Source organism: Sinohyriopsis cumingii, chromosome 2, assembly GCF_028554795.1.
Source record: "Sinohyriopsis cumingii isolate HCF-2022 chromosome 2, ASM2855479v2, whole genome shotgun sequence".
NCBI classification, from domain to species: Eukaryota; Metazoa; Mollusca; class Bivalvia; order Unionida; family Unionidae; genus Sinohyriopsis; species Sinohyriopsis cumingii.
The window spans coordinates 148494811-148512087 of NC_142962.1; the positions used below are offsets into that span (position 1 = coordinate 148494811).

The 17277-nt window shown below is 34.4% G+C and overlaps 1 protein-coding gene across 1 annotated transcript; it reads left to right on the forward strand.

The window, feature by feature from the left end:
- Positions 1-505: 505 nt before the first annotated feature.
- LOC149806049 (protein jagged-1-like) lies at positions 506-8466 on the forward strand. Its single transcript, XM_089935064.1, has 5 exons — positions 506-520; positions 4871-5046; positions 6310-6427; positions 7499-7662; positions 8307-8466. The coding sequence occupies exons 1-5, from the start codon at positions 506-508 to the stop codon at positions 8464-8466; spliced, it is 633 nt and encodes a 210-aa protein (XP_089791190.1).
- Positions 8467-17277: the final 8811 nt, after the last annotated feature.

Here is a 17277-nt window from a genome sequence, read left to right on the forward strand (position 1 = left end):
GAATATGTGGAGAAAGTTGAAGACGGGAAATATACATTGTCCAATTGATGCATGTCTTTGATGATAATGCTCTCAATTACTGGATTATAACATGCATATTTTATCTTTCTTTCTTCTCCCATTGGTTCAGACTCAAGACATTTGTGGAATATGACACATGGCTGCTCTCTTTCTTTACTCTCCCAATAGTTTAGAATCAGGTAAATGGTGGAATATGACACATAGCTGCTCTCTTTCTTTACTCTCCCAATAGTTTAGAATCAGGTAAATGGTGGAATATGACACATGGCTGCTCTCTTTCTTTACTCTCACAATAGTTTAGAATCAGGTAAATGGTGGAATATGACACATGGCTGCTCTCTTTCTTTACTCTCCCAATAGTTTAGAATCAGGTAAATGGTGGAATATGACACATGGCTGCTCTCTTTCTTTACTCTCCCAATAGTTTAGAATCAGGTAAATGGTGGAATATGACACATAGCTGCTCTCTTTCTTTACTCTCCCAATGGTTCAGAATCAGGTAAATTGTGGAATATGACACATTTTGATCGTAAGGGGTTGCCGAGGCAAGAACAAATAAAATGGTCAAATTTGAATGCACTTTTAAATAGATTTCAACAAATTTGTTACAAAATTTTATAAAAGTTTAAACTCACATTCACATGTGTATTTATTACGCCTGCAAAGACAATTAATTTTGAATGAAGTCTTAGATCTTTCTGCTTTTTCAATAAATCATTTTGCTTTTCTCGCTGAATCTTTCATCTATCATTTTATTGCCTCTACGACGTCAACGATGACATTACTTACAATGATGACGTCCACTTTTGAGTGAAGTATACGATGACATTATTTACAATGCTGACGTACAATTTTGTGTGAAGTGTCTACAGTATTATCAAATGCAAACAAATCTCCGCGGATAACTGTCACCTCAAAGACAAAGATTTCCTATTGACACCACATTTATTTATTTCCCAGTCAGAAAGGTAAGGCAAGCAAATAATAATCTTCTTATATTAATACACTTCCAATAACGCGGTATAATGCTCCAGTTTCAAAAATATAATCTGTATGGTTCCCAAGAGACGACAGAAAACTAAACTTTATCAACCTTTGCAATGCATATATCAGTATGAAGATTACATTTAATTGGAAAGGTAACTTTTAAGACTCGAAATGTCACAGAACTATTGTCAGCAATGCATCACCTATTGCATACTTAAAATCAATTGGTAGTTATCGCAAGATCAATAATTGCCCATAGGGAACCTGGATGATTTAATGAGGTGTATAGCAAGGGTTTATCATCTCAAGTGGATGTTAGTAAGGCATTCATCCAGTCAGACAAGTCAGTGTGGCCAATCTATCGGGGAACTGATCACATGCACGTGCAGCGGAGGCAAATATGGATAAAGTCATTTTAGTCACCATTCTCTTTTTCACTTTTCTACAGGTACGTAACTACTATACTTATGGTAATCACTTTCAAACATAAATGACTAATTATATATATATATATATATATATATATATATATATATATATATATATATATATATATATATATATATATATGATTTTTATGTGAAGGTTGTTTGCACAAGCAACCACTACCGTGCCATCAATGCGAGACATTCAGTTTACTGAAAATAATGTGTATTTGCCAGATTATTTCACAACTAGAGACAGCTATTACGGTATTCGTAACTATGATAATGATGGGAGTCCGAAATTTCTCTGATAAGATATACATTAATTACCTGAAAAAGAAGAGCAACTTTTGTAAAGATTCTGTCCCATGCTAACCCCAAGGAGATGTATCACTTGTCTGTGAAAATTATACATTTTCCCATAATGCACCGCACCGTTCACTATGGTTTCCTGCTTCGTCTGTTGTGCAATACTCTAAAGGACAAATTAATGAGGAAATTGATTTTATCGGCATATGATATTGGCTTGCCAAATTAGGCTGGGCACTGTAGCTACTACAGTATGTTTAATGTCTCTCTGTTGGTTTTAAATTTCAATTTCATTTAATATTTGGATTTTCAGACGATTGAAAGCCACTCACATACATTAATATTGGAGACTCGTGTGTTTGCTATTTCCAGAATTTCTTAAATGCTGTTTAATATTTTACCTAAAACTGCAATAATTTACAAGCATGATCTTTTGCGTTATTACGACACTGGTATTCTGTTTCTCACTGCACGGCATGGATGCTGCCTAAGGTTAAGCGCTATTGATAATGCACGATTCAATACAGGTGGGTGGGGGATGGAACTCTGATTATGAAGAAATGGCTACAGATTATGGTTCTAGTGACGACCCATGCTTTTCAGTTAAGTATCGTGTACCATTGAGAAGTGAATATTTGATGCAGTGTACAGCAACATGGAGTATGTATGTAGTGAAAAGGAAATGCTGTTGACATTTATAAAATAAATCCATTTAGTGGCAAGAAGTGGATTTTCAATAAAACTTGGAGAAATTGAACATTATTTGTTTTTCTGCACATACTGTTTTTAAATAAAATTGATTCTAGTCAGTCCTGAACAACCTTGACAGTAGTTCCTAGAACAAAGTGCGAAGGCGTGTGTCGGCCATATGCAGCATTTTATGAAGATAAAAACACGATTTTCCATATATTTTGGTAATAATAATAATGACATATTTTTACATGTAGTCTAAAACATTATGATATCCCCCAAAATGAAGAGTCTGGAATATTCATATTTTCTGCTCACATGTGGTACTACATGCTGATTGATATACTGTACTACAATTGGTAAATCAGTTTTCTAAACCTCATTAATTATTGAATCTTGAATTAAAATCTCTGACCACTTTCTTGGTATCCTAATAATGAGTTCAAGGCAAAATGTACTAAATCTAAAACTTTGGTCTAAAATTTCCGTTTATGTAGACCACCAGCCACATTAAGTTGCCTCCTTGTATCTTAGTTTCTAAAGCATTTTTGCAAATGGCTACACTGTACAACGATAAAACCTAATGTATCCATTGATGAAATGTCATACACTAAAGAACATAAATAACTAGTAATCACAAATACAAAAAAAAATGTCCCTCAATCACCACTTGCATGTATATAACTAATTGTACAAAATATGTGTCAACTCTTTCTACGTATCATATTCAGTCATTGAGCATGTTAAATATTCACTATTAGCGACAATCGTGACATCCACCAGTACTGTACGAGGTGCCATCTTGTAAAGTATGCAACTGTTCGTGTAACTTAGAAGACCAGTTTGTAATTTTCCTTGTAAATTTTTTTTTTTTTTTCTTAAATTGATTCACAATCTTGTTTTGTGGGAAATGCCTTCTCACACACCAGCGGAAATGCATACCACGAGTATAATAGTTCTCTTACTTGCAATTAAATTAAATATAAGTCAAATGTGTGCATGCATGTAAGGTTTGTTTAGAATAAGTAGCTAACACAAGTACTTATTATCTGTAGACGGGTATTAAGAACGGGAGACTAATGTATAAGGCATAAACTTTAGCGGAATAATACGTAGAAAAGTACATGCCGTGAAAGTGGAGATGAAAAGATGTAGAATGTAAACAATCAAACAAGTCATTTTATAGTATGTATCTCAGGTGGATTTGTAATTCATTTCCTATTATCAGTACCGACCACAACCGTACTTTCAGTATGGAAAGTTTAATAGCCATCGGATTACAGGTATGCGTGTAATATGACTGTCAGTCAAAGGACCGGGTTGACTGGAAGAAGACCAATATGGCAGCAACCATTACCTGGCATGTTGATGTTTTCCACGTACATTGTACACAGAGCCCAGTGTATCTGAAAAATGTAACACTATTTGCATCAAGCATAGTCCTCCTGTAAGAAGATAATTACAGTGTGTGAATGAGCTAAATAATATCTCAATGCCGTGATCTATTGCGCGTGAAGTCCAATATTAAATTGCCTATTTTAGCTAATATAAATACTTTTGCCGTAAAACAGATCCCCCCCGAACATTTAAATGTCACTTTTTAAAGTTAATAATATATAACTTTAAACTCATTAAGTACTATACGTGATAACTGAGTGTACCATACCTACCCACCCATTAGGCCAATTCGTATTACCAATAGCCCTTAACTTGTTACGACCTGCATGGGATTGTAGTGCTGGTGATTGCACTAAATAACTTTGAGTAAGCACATGATTGCTTTTAATACAGGAGGGAAATCCATGTGTAAGGACAACCAGTTGTGATAGATGCACATAAAATTACATCTAAAAACCTTTTCCAGACTTCTTAATTAAAAATTGCAGATTGCATATGCTAGAGTTGGTATTTAGAACGCAACTTAAATACGCTTTAAAGTTTGTACAATTTTTTTTTAGTTTCATCCTGTTGTACGGCCAATCAAGTCAGAGCAAAATCTTTTTGCAGGAATAATATGTATTAAGCTGCGTTATTCGTGATTGAAATGTTCTGTTTATATTTATTCTATGAACAGAGTCCCGTACTCATTAAAACTTAGGCTCCTCCATGTTCTGAAACAGTGTGCTGTCAAATTTGTAGCTTTTAGTGCATATATATATATATATATATATATATATAGAGAGAGAGAGAGAGAGAGAGAGAGAGAGAGAGAGAGAGAGAATCAGTGATGCATTTCAGACACGAACGAAGAATTTCTTAACGCTTTTTAGCTCACACCTTTGGAATTAATATTCCGTCCTTATCTTTGAGAATGTCTTTTTCATCGTTCTTAGACAGCAATGAAGGCAGCCATTTTGAAAATCATTTCACATCAGTACTAGCATGGTCGTCCTGTATTATATGCATAACAGTTTTAATTTTCGTTAACTTTCTTTCAGCATGCACTTGAAAAAGGTTTTCTGGCTGTAACTTTGGTTCAATTTGATAACAATGACGGGAAGACATGGACCGGAAATTGTTGTGATGCCGTGTCGTCAGGCTCAACATGTTACCCAGATGAATGTGATACCTACTTTGACATCTGCCTCCAAGACACATCATTCCTTGCAGCAGGGTACAGACGATAATACTTAAACTGAAAATGAGTTTTTGGTTCGTGTAAGATGTCATGTGATGCTTTCAAAATGCATGCTATATTTGACAGAAATTCAATGGTCATACGCGTATTAGTTTGTAGTGGTGAAATATAGTTGAATTACAGTTATTACAAATCAAGAAGTAAAAATGTAGTGTTCTCTATAAAAGGTAGAAATGACGTCATATGATTACATATACTATATCACATTTGTTACCTGTCCCGGCTTTCTTATATTTGAAATCTTATAACCTCAGCTAGTATCTACATTTTTCAAACAAAATCCTTAATTTTAGATATTTACTTCTTACATAAATTTCCCAAATAATTTATCAATAAAGTTTCCTTACGGTAAAAACGACAGTGCGGAGATTACAATAAAGTATGACACTTAAAACCATTAGACGCTATTTAATAGACCTAATAAATGAATGACGTAATTCTAGAGGCCGAATTTAGATGACAAAAGATTCATCCATCATACGTTTTGAGCCACAAATGATCGCAGATATAAATGCGTTGTGAATTCTTTTCTTCAAAACAATTATATTTGATGTAAAAGATAAAAATTGCACTAAATGATATTTTGTTTCTTTTCTTCCTACATAACTGGTTTATTTCACTACTTTAAAGCGTTGTCTATTTTAATGAATAGTTATCGAGACACCTTACCAGTTAAATCATGATTGCGATGAAAGTTTAGCTCAGAGTCGAGACATTTACTTAAATTAGCATTATACTTTATAAGACATTTTCGTCAAAATTAGGGGCCCCGAGTGGCCGAGTGGTCTAAAGCGCTCACCGTTCCGGATCACTGCCATCTCACCTCTGTCTGCGTATGTTCGAGTCTCAGTCTTGGCTAACGTGGGTCCGTGAGAAAACTTACCAGTAACTTCTTGTGGGTCGGTGATTCTTCTCGAGATTTTCCCGGGTTCTTCATCCACCAGTTATACTGGCCTCCATGTATAACATATCTTGTACTGAAAAATGGCGTTAAACCCTACAACAAGAAATCATCAAAATTAATTAGATCAATCTTTTAAGCCTTACGATGATTCAAAGCATTCAGGGGAACATAATCTCGTCAAATTTAAATGTTACAAAAGCCTTTAGAAAATGTCATCATATTACGTGGATATCGGGTATAATTCATTTGATTATCTCCTGGTACAGCATTTTGATGAATTGCAATTGCAGAGAAACTCAAATAAACTTTGATGGAATGTAGGTTTGATTTTTCAGAGGATGCGGATTCGGTCAAGTGACTACTGGCGTTATCCAAAACGATGATCATATAAACTTTGGGAATGAAATAGGGGGTACAGTGAATCCTATCAACTTTGCATTCGAGAACTGGAAGGTAAGTGTTGCAAGGGAATATTAGCATATTCCTTTCATTCGTGTAGTTTTAATATTGTTGTTGTAATTTATCTGTGGAACAATCCTAAATGAGTCAAATTATCGGCATGGAAAGTTTTTATACTAATGTCTAACATGAACTTACACTTAGGCAATATCCACCTGAAACTTGAATATCAAGAGTTCTACCAGAACAGGTTCCTGCTCAAGCAAAGAGTCCTTGATTAGAGGATACTTAAACACTTGTTATCAAAGGTACCGGAACATGAAACCTGGAAATGAACAATCATCATACATAACGTATTTTGTTGGCTTAAAACGAAGAAGGATAAATAACAATAAATGGAACTGCTTTATGTACTCAATAATGTTGTACAATAAAAAAATAAAGGGTAAAAGTTATGCTCTTTAAATAAAGTTTACTGTTTGTTAAGATTGGGAGGAACCGTCAATAATATTTAGATGGAAAATTTTAAGGACATTACACAATGTAATTTTTCATCAATTGTATAAAATACATCTTCTCAACTCTTATAACCTCATTGCATGGAAGTCATGACAAACATATCTAACTCGCCCCAGAATATGTATCTTATCAGTGTATAGAAGAGTTTGTCCCAAGTGGTAGCAAAGCATCTCAGTGCGGATAAGTTGTCCCAAGTGTTTGCAAGGCGTCTTAATGCGGACAAAAGTTAGTTCTGAATGGTAGCAAAACATCTCAGTGCGTACAAGAGTTTGTCCCGTTAGGTAGCAAGGCATCTTTCTTTCCTTTGGACAGTTGGTACAATTCAGAAGGTGCAAGACGCTTCTTGATGCAAAAATATGTATGAAGATAAACTGGCATTCTCCAATACCTAATATGTAACATACCACACATTTAGATAGTGTGCTTTAGAAACTGAACAGTACCCATACTATTTATACGAGTTTGGCCTTAACGATGAATAGCTCTCATAACTGTGGATGACTGAAAATCACATTAAGGACACATTAAGATCACAACTTTTTCCCCCCAATAATTCTCCGTTTCATGAAATATTTAAGTTTGATTGCTTTAATAAATTGATTACAGGGTGCAGTTCTGAAGATAGAAGCGATAGACGACGACGTTCAAGAAGGAAGAGACTCAGCCAATGATAAGATAGACAATGTCCAGCTGTTGATTGTGGGTACACCAGACCCTAACGGGGTACAGAAGACTGTCATACGACAGGGTCTTCAGGGGAATAGAATCAGGTGCCAAAGCTTGTGACAATTTTCATATCCTTCGAAATATTCTCGAAATCGGGTTACAAAAGAAACAGTTGTACTTTCTTATGACCAAAGTTTGGATCAAAGTACAAATCAGTCCAATCAGACTTATGGATCATACAACTATGAGGACTATATTTTTGTGTTTGACCCATTACAAACAACATTACATTGCTAAAATGGGCTTTTGATTAGCTTTGGACAAAATCTCACGTTCGGATCAAGGTCAATTTTCCACATTGTCCGGGTCGGATATAGGATTGGAATTCGATAATAAACCAAGCTGTATCATCTTTAAGTTTTGCTAATAAGTTTTGAGATCGCCGAATTAGACAGCCAAGTGGACGTTCTAGAAGACGACAATTGAGATAACAAGACTTTTTCATCATCCACAGAACGAAAAATAAAATAAAAGAAACTAAGTGCATTTGAAAGAGATTAGCTTAATAAGAAACCCGCTTGAACTTCGCATCCAATAAACATTAAACTTCCAGAGTGTTAATATTGATTATAACGTTTTTACTATTTCACAACATAGCATGTAGTTCTACATTATGATATCATATTTGGTGTTTTAGTGCCACTAACTTCAATATAATGTATCATATGTTTTCTGTTTTGTTTTGCAGGATGCAGATCGAATACAACATCCTGTGTCAGCCTAACTACTATGGTGACTGCTCGGTCTACTGCCAGCCCTTGTCGGATCATTACGCCTGCAGTGAAAACGGTGCTACGATTTGTTCCACAGGCAGGTCATTGAGGGAAAATAGAAACCGTAGGAGATAACCTTTTCATGATGTTATCTCTATTTTAATTAATAAAAAGGAAAGAAAAAAGAAAAATTTTGATCCTTGAGAAGAAACAATATAATTTGTCTTAAATCTGTATACTGGATGATATTTGTAAGTCTTGAATACAAATTCTGATCTAAAACGCAAGTAAGTAGAATGGTGCGATTTGATTTATTTTAAAATACCCAATAATTTGAAAATTAAGGATTGCAACTAATCCACACTTACGTGTTTCTGCCGTGACAGGTTTAACAGTATAAAGGCATTATAATAAGAAGTTTCCACGCTTATTTGGCATCTAGCCCATGGGATAATTCACCACAAAGAATTGAATCAAGTGAAACATTCGGGCATCATCACCAAATAATTCAGATGAAAGCGTGCACTTGTACAATTTAATAACATTATATGATATATCCCAGAGATGCGATTGGTGGACTATTTTAGGACAACATGCCTGCCTTTTGATAATGGGATGCGATACTTGACTAGGGGAATTATATCTGTTCCAGGTGGTACTAGAGCCACTTACCAAATGTATATGGCGCCACATGACATCTTTGATTTACTTATATATATATATATATATATATATATATATATATATATATATATATATATATATATATATATATATATATATATAATTGTCTTCTCCACTGGGAACTGTTCTGATACAGTTTGTTTAGCTAAGTAAAGTGTGCTCATCGTCGGCTCGGGCAAGCATGCCAAGCAACACAGTAGGAGAACAGTTCCCAAAGGAGAAGAACGCTCGTTGTGTTGTTTCAAATATGACGCCTTGTTGTCGATTTCAATGAAATTACACAGAATATGGAAAGATATAAATAACACCATGATTAATTGATATCCTTTCTCCGCTGTCTCACTGTTGCAGAGCTAAGTAAAAGGAATGCACATGGAGCAGAGATGGTGCCGAAAGCAAGAAAGGAAAAAAAAACTGGATTGTGACAAATATGTGTATGTTTTAAATGTCAGCATTGATTACAATCAACCTAATTTAGGTATTATGCTAGTCAACGAGGCATAATATTTTTAAAATTTCCAAGTAGGATGTGTAAGCCATTTTTAAGTTTATTATAACTAGCGCAATGGGTTTCCACTGTTCACTTTATGGCAACTTACGGAACTTTACCAAAATGAAAATAGTATTCTTTGGGGCGTTGCGACTACGTTACCGTCAACGTTTGTGTATATCTCATCAAGAAGAAAACACTTTACCATGTGTCTGCTGAACATTTTATTTCACATAAACTATACCACGCTTATATTTAAATTATTTGATGAGTTACATATTATTCTTACAGGATGGACAGGTGACGACTGTAGTATTAACATTGATGACTGTCTCACCCATACTTGTCAGCACGAAGCCACGTGTGAAGATATCGTCAATGGCTTCATTTGCATGTGTCCGGCCGGATATACAGGTGAATGTATATATGGAAAGCCCATTTTAGAAAGAGTACATTTAAGTGTATTTCAAGTACATTCAAACGCTTGGCGCTTACAATGTGGAGTTAAAGATTGTGTTTATTTATACAGAGTAAGATTTATTGTATCTGCTTCGTTTTTGCTTAATATCTCCCCAAAACAGAATAAGGACATAAACATACAAAATATCTATTTGAAAATCGAAAATCAAGCAATGAATCTTTTCTATTCCTCAAATGTAGACATCTTTGAGAAATCATTGGACAGACTATGTATGTTGTATACAGGTATCCTTGGGAATAGGGCAACTTTTTACCTGATGTCTACGTTTTAAAGACAATAATAGAAACCTCTGCGGACAATAATGAAGACGCTTACAAATAAACTTGCAGAGAGAAACATGCATACAAACAGAAACTGACAGGAAGGAACCTGATAGATAAATGCATGCTTTTTAGAGAGAAGCATATACAGTGTTGTTAGCAAACTGATAGCAAAGTAGGCTTCACATTTGGCTGCATAGGTACTAATGAAAATATGTTCTTTATCTTCCAGGTTATCTGTGCGAGTTAGCAATTCCATCTACTACAAGGACAATTACCTTCCCAACACCATCACCACCTACCACAACCATTACGACTGCCACTATACCAAGAGAGCGAAACGCGACAACCTTGTCGGGTAAAGCTCTGTCTACCAGTGTGGCGGTCTTCATATCAAAGATTAATTCCATGAAAATAAATATGAGCATGACAACCGCCCCTGTTCTGGAATCTACAGCTTCCACTTCGTCGCCTTTTGTCACACCGACCATTATAAAATCCACAACGACAAGTATCAATATCCATTGCAAAGTGGAGTTAGTGAACAGTTCTAATCCAGGCATGTTATTCGTAAGGAACCAACCATTTAAGTTTCAAAGAGAGGGGCAATTTTCAGCTACCATATAACTTGAAGGAACTAATGATGCTCTGATTTCTAAAATGAAAAGAACGAATTACATCAATTATAATACCTGAATAAAATTAATGAACCTGAGGTGCAGTAATATAATTACCCTGGTTCAAACGAACCCTTGGCAAAAAGCATTGAAAATAAATGATTGGTCCTTAAGAATATATTTCTCGAACACCTTAATGGAGTATAAATTTGTGAGCAAGTGTATTGTTTTAAACCTGAAGATTTACATATAGTTAAATATCTCATAAAGACTATCTGATTGAAGAGTTCATAAGTCATTAGAAGAAACCAGAGTACATGATTGTATCTATGATACAAGACGATTTAACAAAAATTAAGAATTTAAATTATTACGACTCTTTGGTCTTAAAACAAGTCAAAGCAAAGAGAGAGAAGCAACAATCTTTTTTAATTCTACAAATAATTTAATTCCCTAGAATACAAAGTGAAAATGCGAGAATAAAAATAACTTAGGTTTTGCGAAATAAATACCAAATAATCACAGAATTTCTAAAACAAGTCATAACGATTAAGTTCTAAATAAACATCAGTGGTATTCCAAAATAAGTATAACGCTGAAAGCGTTGATGTTCCTGTGATGGCCTGTAAAGTGGAGATGTGCTAACAGTCTTTTGTTGAATCACAGTAATAAAATCCAAGGTTTCCTTGTTTGAATTCACTATAATTCCCAGTTAATGTCTCTTTCCAAGAATATGATTAAGCCCTTTGCATTTCCAGAGAAGAATAATATGAATAATTCCAAATAAAGTACTGTATACAGGAATGATTCAGCCCACACGCTATCGCATGAATAAATATTATTTCCTATAAACAAGATTGTATTCTCCTCTACCTGACCTAGATCACAATTAGCATTAAGCAAAACTATTACCTAATAGAAAGTTTAGTTCTAGAAAATTCCAAACGTTTACAAGATAAAATCTGTTGCAAAATTATAATATAAAATGTGGTAAACGTCAAAGAGACACATCATTTCATGGAGAATTTCCAATGTTCTGGGCTCAGGTTGAGATAAACATATTGTTTACAAAACCAAGGTCAATGATTCAGGTAAGTTAGAAAATGAACTTGATTTTGGACAAGGTCAGCTATAAAATACAATTTTACATAACGCGCGGTTTATAATAAATAAAGTAACTAACAAGCAATGCAAATTAAATATATTTAATAATATAAGAAAAAAGACAATAAAATAAAATAAAGATTGCTCGACAGCATACTTTGGACTGCCATCGTTCACAGTTCCCCTCATATCCATTATTTTCTAATGCACCATTCTTTCCCAATACACGAACGCGATAGAGGCATCTCTGCGATAAACCTTCATCTATTTAAAGGAACACTAATACTGTGAATGTTTTAAATACGCCTCGTTTTTAGGCATAGTAGCATATCACGACCTTAGAATCCACGTCGAAGGTCACGGGGGAATATTCGCTTAGCTCCTTATTCCCCTGTGGGTTTCCGCGTCTCTAATGCATATGCATACACCTGCTTAAGCAATCGTTGCGATCCCGATTAAAATTTTACCGGAAAGATGACCAAACATTACTTTCTTGCAGACTGAATGAGCTAATCAAAATTTTTCTTCCAAACACAATCACCTATCGCTAGGTAAAATGACACTTTCGCTGACGTGAAAGACTTTATTTCATTGTCTTGTTGATGACGTATTTTTCACATGAATATTAGTGTGAAACGAGGCAGCCACATATTAAAATTGAGAGGATTGGACTGTCGCCCGTGGCTTGGGACTACATGAATGGCTATATCTATGATTTATTGCTTACAGGCATGGTCAATGTTCAAGACCTGAATGCTAATCAAATGGACTTCTTCCAGGGCTCACTCCTACAGCGACTGCAGAATATTACCGGCTTGCAAGCCAACGAATTAGAGATACATGTCCTGAATAAAGTTCAAAATCAAAATGGGTGAGTTTCCTCAAAAAGAAATAGATACAAATTAAAGAATCCTAAACTGTTCTGTTGTATTCTAAACACGCAGTAGCTTCATTAGTTGGCTTGGGAGGCAAAGATGTTTTTCTTTCTTTATTTCAGCAATGATGGTGCAGAGGAAGGATATGCCTGGCCTGTGTTTTTGTCAAAGTCATTTATATTAATCGTACCAATTTTAATATTTGAAAAGTTGTTAAGAAGACCACTTATTTCATCGACCTTCTTCCGAATCAGGACGTAAAATAGTTACATCGACCATCATTTGAAATTATTGAAACAAATACTATCTGAATCAAACGTATATTCATCTTATTTCTCAAACAATTTCAAAAACAAAGCAAAAGTATGAAGAACGTAAAATTTTGTATCATAATTGTCAGGAAACGGTAGCTTTTCCTTGTTAAATCACTTAATTATTTCACTTTCGTGGTTTTTTTTTTTTCTAGAAGAAGGTTCCCTTGCAGGCTCCGATTTTAAAGTTCCGTTCAGAAAACAAAACAACAATTTAATGCAATCCTCTCCAAGCCGAGTCGGACAGACAACATAATTCACGTCTTAGTAATGCAATTAGATGACCGTATACAAACTTTTTCTTCTGCTCAGTTGTTTAAAAGTACAATACTAGTGTGTTTGAAGAAAACAAGCGAATGAGACATTGATTGTGCAATTAAATACTACGTTTTAGAGGCGTCAAGATGAGCAAAAACATTTATTTGTGATAATATCTTGAAGCAACATTTCAAATGTTCAAGAAGTAATTATACTATAATTCACGATCAAAGTGGAAATAACACGTTAAAAATTTCCTTTAATCTTTAATTTTGACGCCTTGAAGTCACATTACACGGTATTCACTAGCTAAAAGTCAGACAGTAATTACTTTCATACGAGTCGGATAGATATAATACAAAATAAATTTAAGTAGATACCAATGCACCATCTTCATATTATGGAAATCATTAATATCTTCTTTGAAACACGGTTTAATGTACATCAGCTTCAAGCAAAACGAATTAGCTGTAATCACTTCACAATGAATTACCTCAGGGTTCAAAATAATAGCGCGACACATTTCTTTTATTTTTCTATTACAGGCAAATGAATATTAGCATTTTTGTGACATCTATTAACACTGTGTTGATCGATTCGTTGTTGTACGATGCTGTTCAGAAGCTCTGTTTACCGGCAAAATTTCAATCCACAAGTCGGGTAATATATTTCCCTCATCTCTAATTCAATCCAAAATAAAGAAGAAAGACAAGTATAAACATTACTCACAACAATACATTACTATTCCTAATATTCTTCATCTGGTGAATAAAACATCTAAAAGCAACGTCTTCAAGATAAATTAAAATGTATGAATCCTCTTTTCATATTATATTTCCTTATTAATTAATTAAACACATAATTAATTAAACACATACATTATGGTAGTTTCATCACGTGATCGATTCCAAGTGAACGTCTTTGCTGAATGCATTGATTACTGTTTTGCCTGTAGTAAACATGATGACATTAATGATGAATGCACATAACACGTGACTCCCATTTTAAAAGTAACATAAAGTAACTGAAAACTATTTTGCTTAGTCATCACAATTTTATTTCTCGTGTTCTAGCTGCAAGAGAATGACGAGAATTCCAATACAGGTCTGATTTTGGGAGTTGTCATTGGCTCTCTCTCGGGACTTGCCGCACTCTGCGGACCCATATTCATATTGGTGAAAAGGTAAAGTAGTTTGTGGAACTTTTAGAAGACTACTTAACTTTACTTAACTTTACATTTATAATTTACAATGAGTGCTTTTAGATGCGCAAAGGTCAACACGACAATGACTTTAACGTCAACATATACTGTAGGCAAAACTTAGTTCCCTACAGAGTTTTAATCAATGTGTATAATGGAACTTTTACATTGGGCGCATATAAGTCACGTCCTAATGTACTTTTTGAAATTCCAGTTTTTGGTATAAATTTCCAAATGACAGCCACATTGATGCCAGTTCGAATCAGGATGCATTTTTGACAACTTTTCTTTTAAAGAAGAATTGGAATAAGTGTACAATTTAGTTTTATGCACCTAAGATGTTAATTCCGAATACTAAATTAAGAGTGTGCAATACGCATTTTACCAAAATGATAGATAAATGCGCTTAATATCTAGTTAGTGGTATGTAAATATTATAGAAAAGTCTTTTCCATGCCAGTGGATTATTTTGTTTGCATTACATGTTTATTAACAGGTCTTAATTTATTTTATTTTTTATACAGGATGAAAGAAAGACAGAACAAAGTTTCTTCCTCATATACTGTAGTGAAGAAAATTGATCGTGGCAAAGAATTAGGGAATACATTGAAACCGAAAACAAAGGGCAACACAGCGGATATTTCGAGGGAGGTGGGAGGTGGTGTTTCATTAGAAATGCTTCCGACAGATGATTCAGCCGCCTATAATAATGTTAGAACAGATTTTAACATTGCCGGAACTGGACTTTCAATTGGCATTATTGCAACGCGTACACACCAAAAGGAAACCACTTCAGTAGTAAACTCGATAATACATATCAGGTCAAATCCATCGAATAACAGCATAGAAACACCGGATTCTGTTAACATTCCATCTAAGACGGCAGACACCAAGTTAAATGAGAGAGAAACTTCCAATAAAACTAGTAATAATGACACCAAACAGAAAAAAATGACAAAACAAGTAAACAAAACGACGATGTCCAACGGCTCTCCGTAACGAAACGTCATTGTGAAAACACCAACCTGTGTACGTTTGGAAACAGGACCAAAACCAAAGCTTCTTCTGCTAAAAAATATACTGATATCAACTAGAAGAAGACGTAGAACACATCATGACTGCTACTGATAATGATGCCAGGAGGAAAAAAGAAAGCTTATAACAAAGACGGCAATGTTGAGACTACTCAATTGTTGTAAGTTGAATTAACACCAAAACTGTCGTAGTACTTTCAAGAATAATTTGAATTTTCTGGTCGTCATTGATGTGTATGATGATTGTCAAACGGAAGAAGTAATACATGACAAATATATTGTGCCAGAGAATCAGCAAACTGAAGGGGGACAGGGTCTACAGTTGCAATTAGCAGTGACCTTGACCCAGAACTTAAATCTCTTGCAGAAAACAGACCAATTGAAGATAAATAATGCATTTGTTACGATTCTGTGGTCTTAAACTAAGTAGCAGAGAGAAACAAAACAACGACTTCTTGTAAAAACCAACAAGCAATTTAGTTCCCTTGTATACAAATTGAAAATTAAAGAGGAGCTTAAAGTCTTGTAAATTAAATCCCAACTAATCCTTTATGATCTATCACAAAAACAAACGTATACAATATTCCGAATGAATGCCAAGTCTTGAATGTGCTTTGGTACCAATAGTCTTGAATGGGTTGATATACCAATAGTCTTGATGTATCACAATTATATAATCCAGAATATCTTTGAATAAATTGACAATAATCCCAAAGTAGTGCATTAGTCCAATGCCAATTCCAATGACTCATTTAAATAAATGATTCCTCTCAAATTATATCAGAACATAACAGAAAATAATTCCATAGACTGAACTTAAAGTAGGCATGAATTATTTACGTTATCAGAATTTTATTAAAAACCGAAGACACAATAAAATGGCCAGGATCTCGGTCAAAATTTTGCTTTTAGAACATTCTAAGTTTTTTTTAAAGAAGGCTAGACCTTGAACTTAGATATTAATACACGACGTAATTATAACTTACAAACATGGACAAGAGTCGGCTATCAAAACATGCTGTTTACAAATGACCATTAGCCCAATGTACCACTTACAGGAATGGATAAAAAAAAATTAATCCCACAATATAAATATACATAGCCCAAAGATTACCGATATCTCGACGACGGAAGATCATAATGCAATAAATGAGACGAATTCGTTTCGAAACGGAACATCCTGGCCAATTCAGATCACAAGAAATTCATACGTCAACAAATAACGAAATCACAATCTGACGACGATAAACCCTAAGGTGGACCAGCTACAGAGAACATGTGAGAATATTTACTGGGGAAAAAAGACAATGACAATCCTGAAAAACCATGACATGATGGATTAATTTACCTTAGAAAGTTTTCATTCATTCCTGTGCCGTTACGGAAAAAGCGAAATGAAGACTTTTGTAATATTTGCAACATAAGGGACTTTTTTTCTGCACGAAACAACAGGGTACATCGACATACTCTAGGGCATAATTTAGAGAGTGACATTATCTTAATTTGACAATAAGATATTTATGTAAAATTCAACTCTGTACAGAATGATTCGACTGCACTTAAGATGATAAATTTTGCTAGTTTGGATAATAGAACTCGTGTATCTCAAGCAACCAAGTTGCCATTATAAT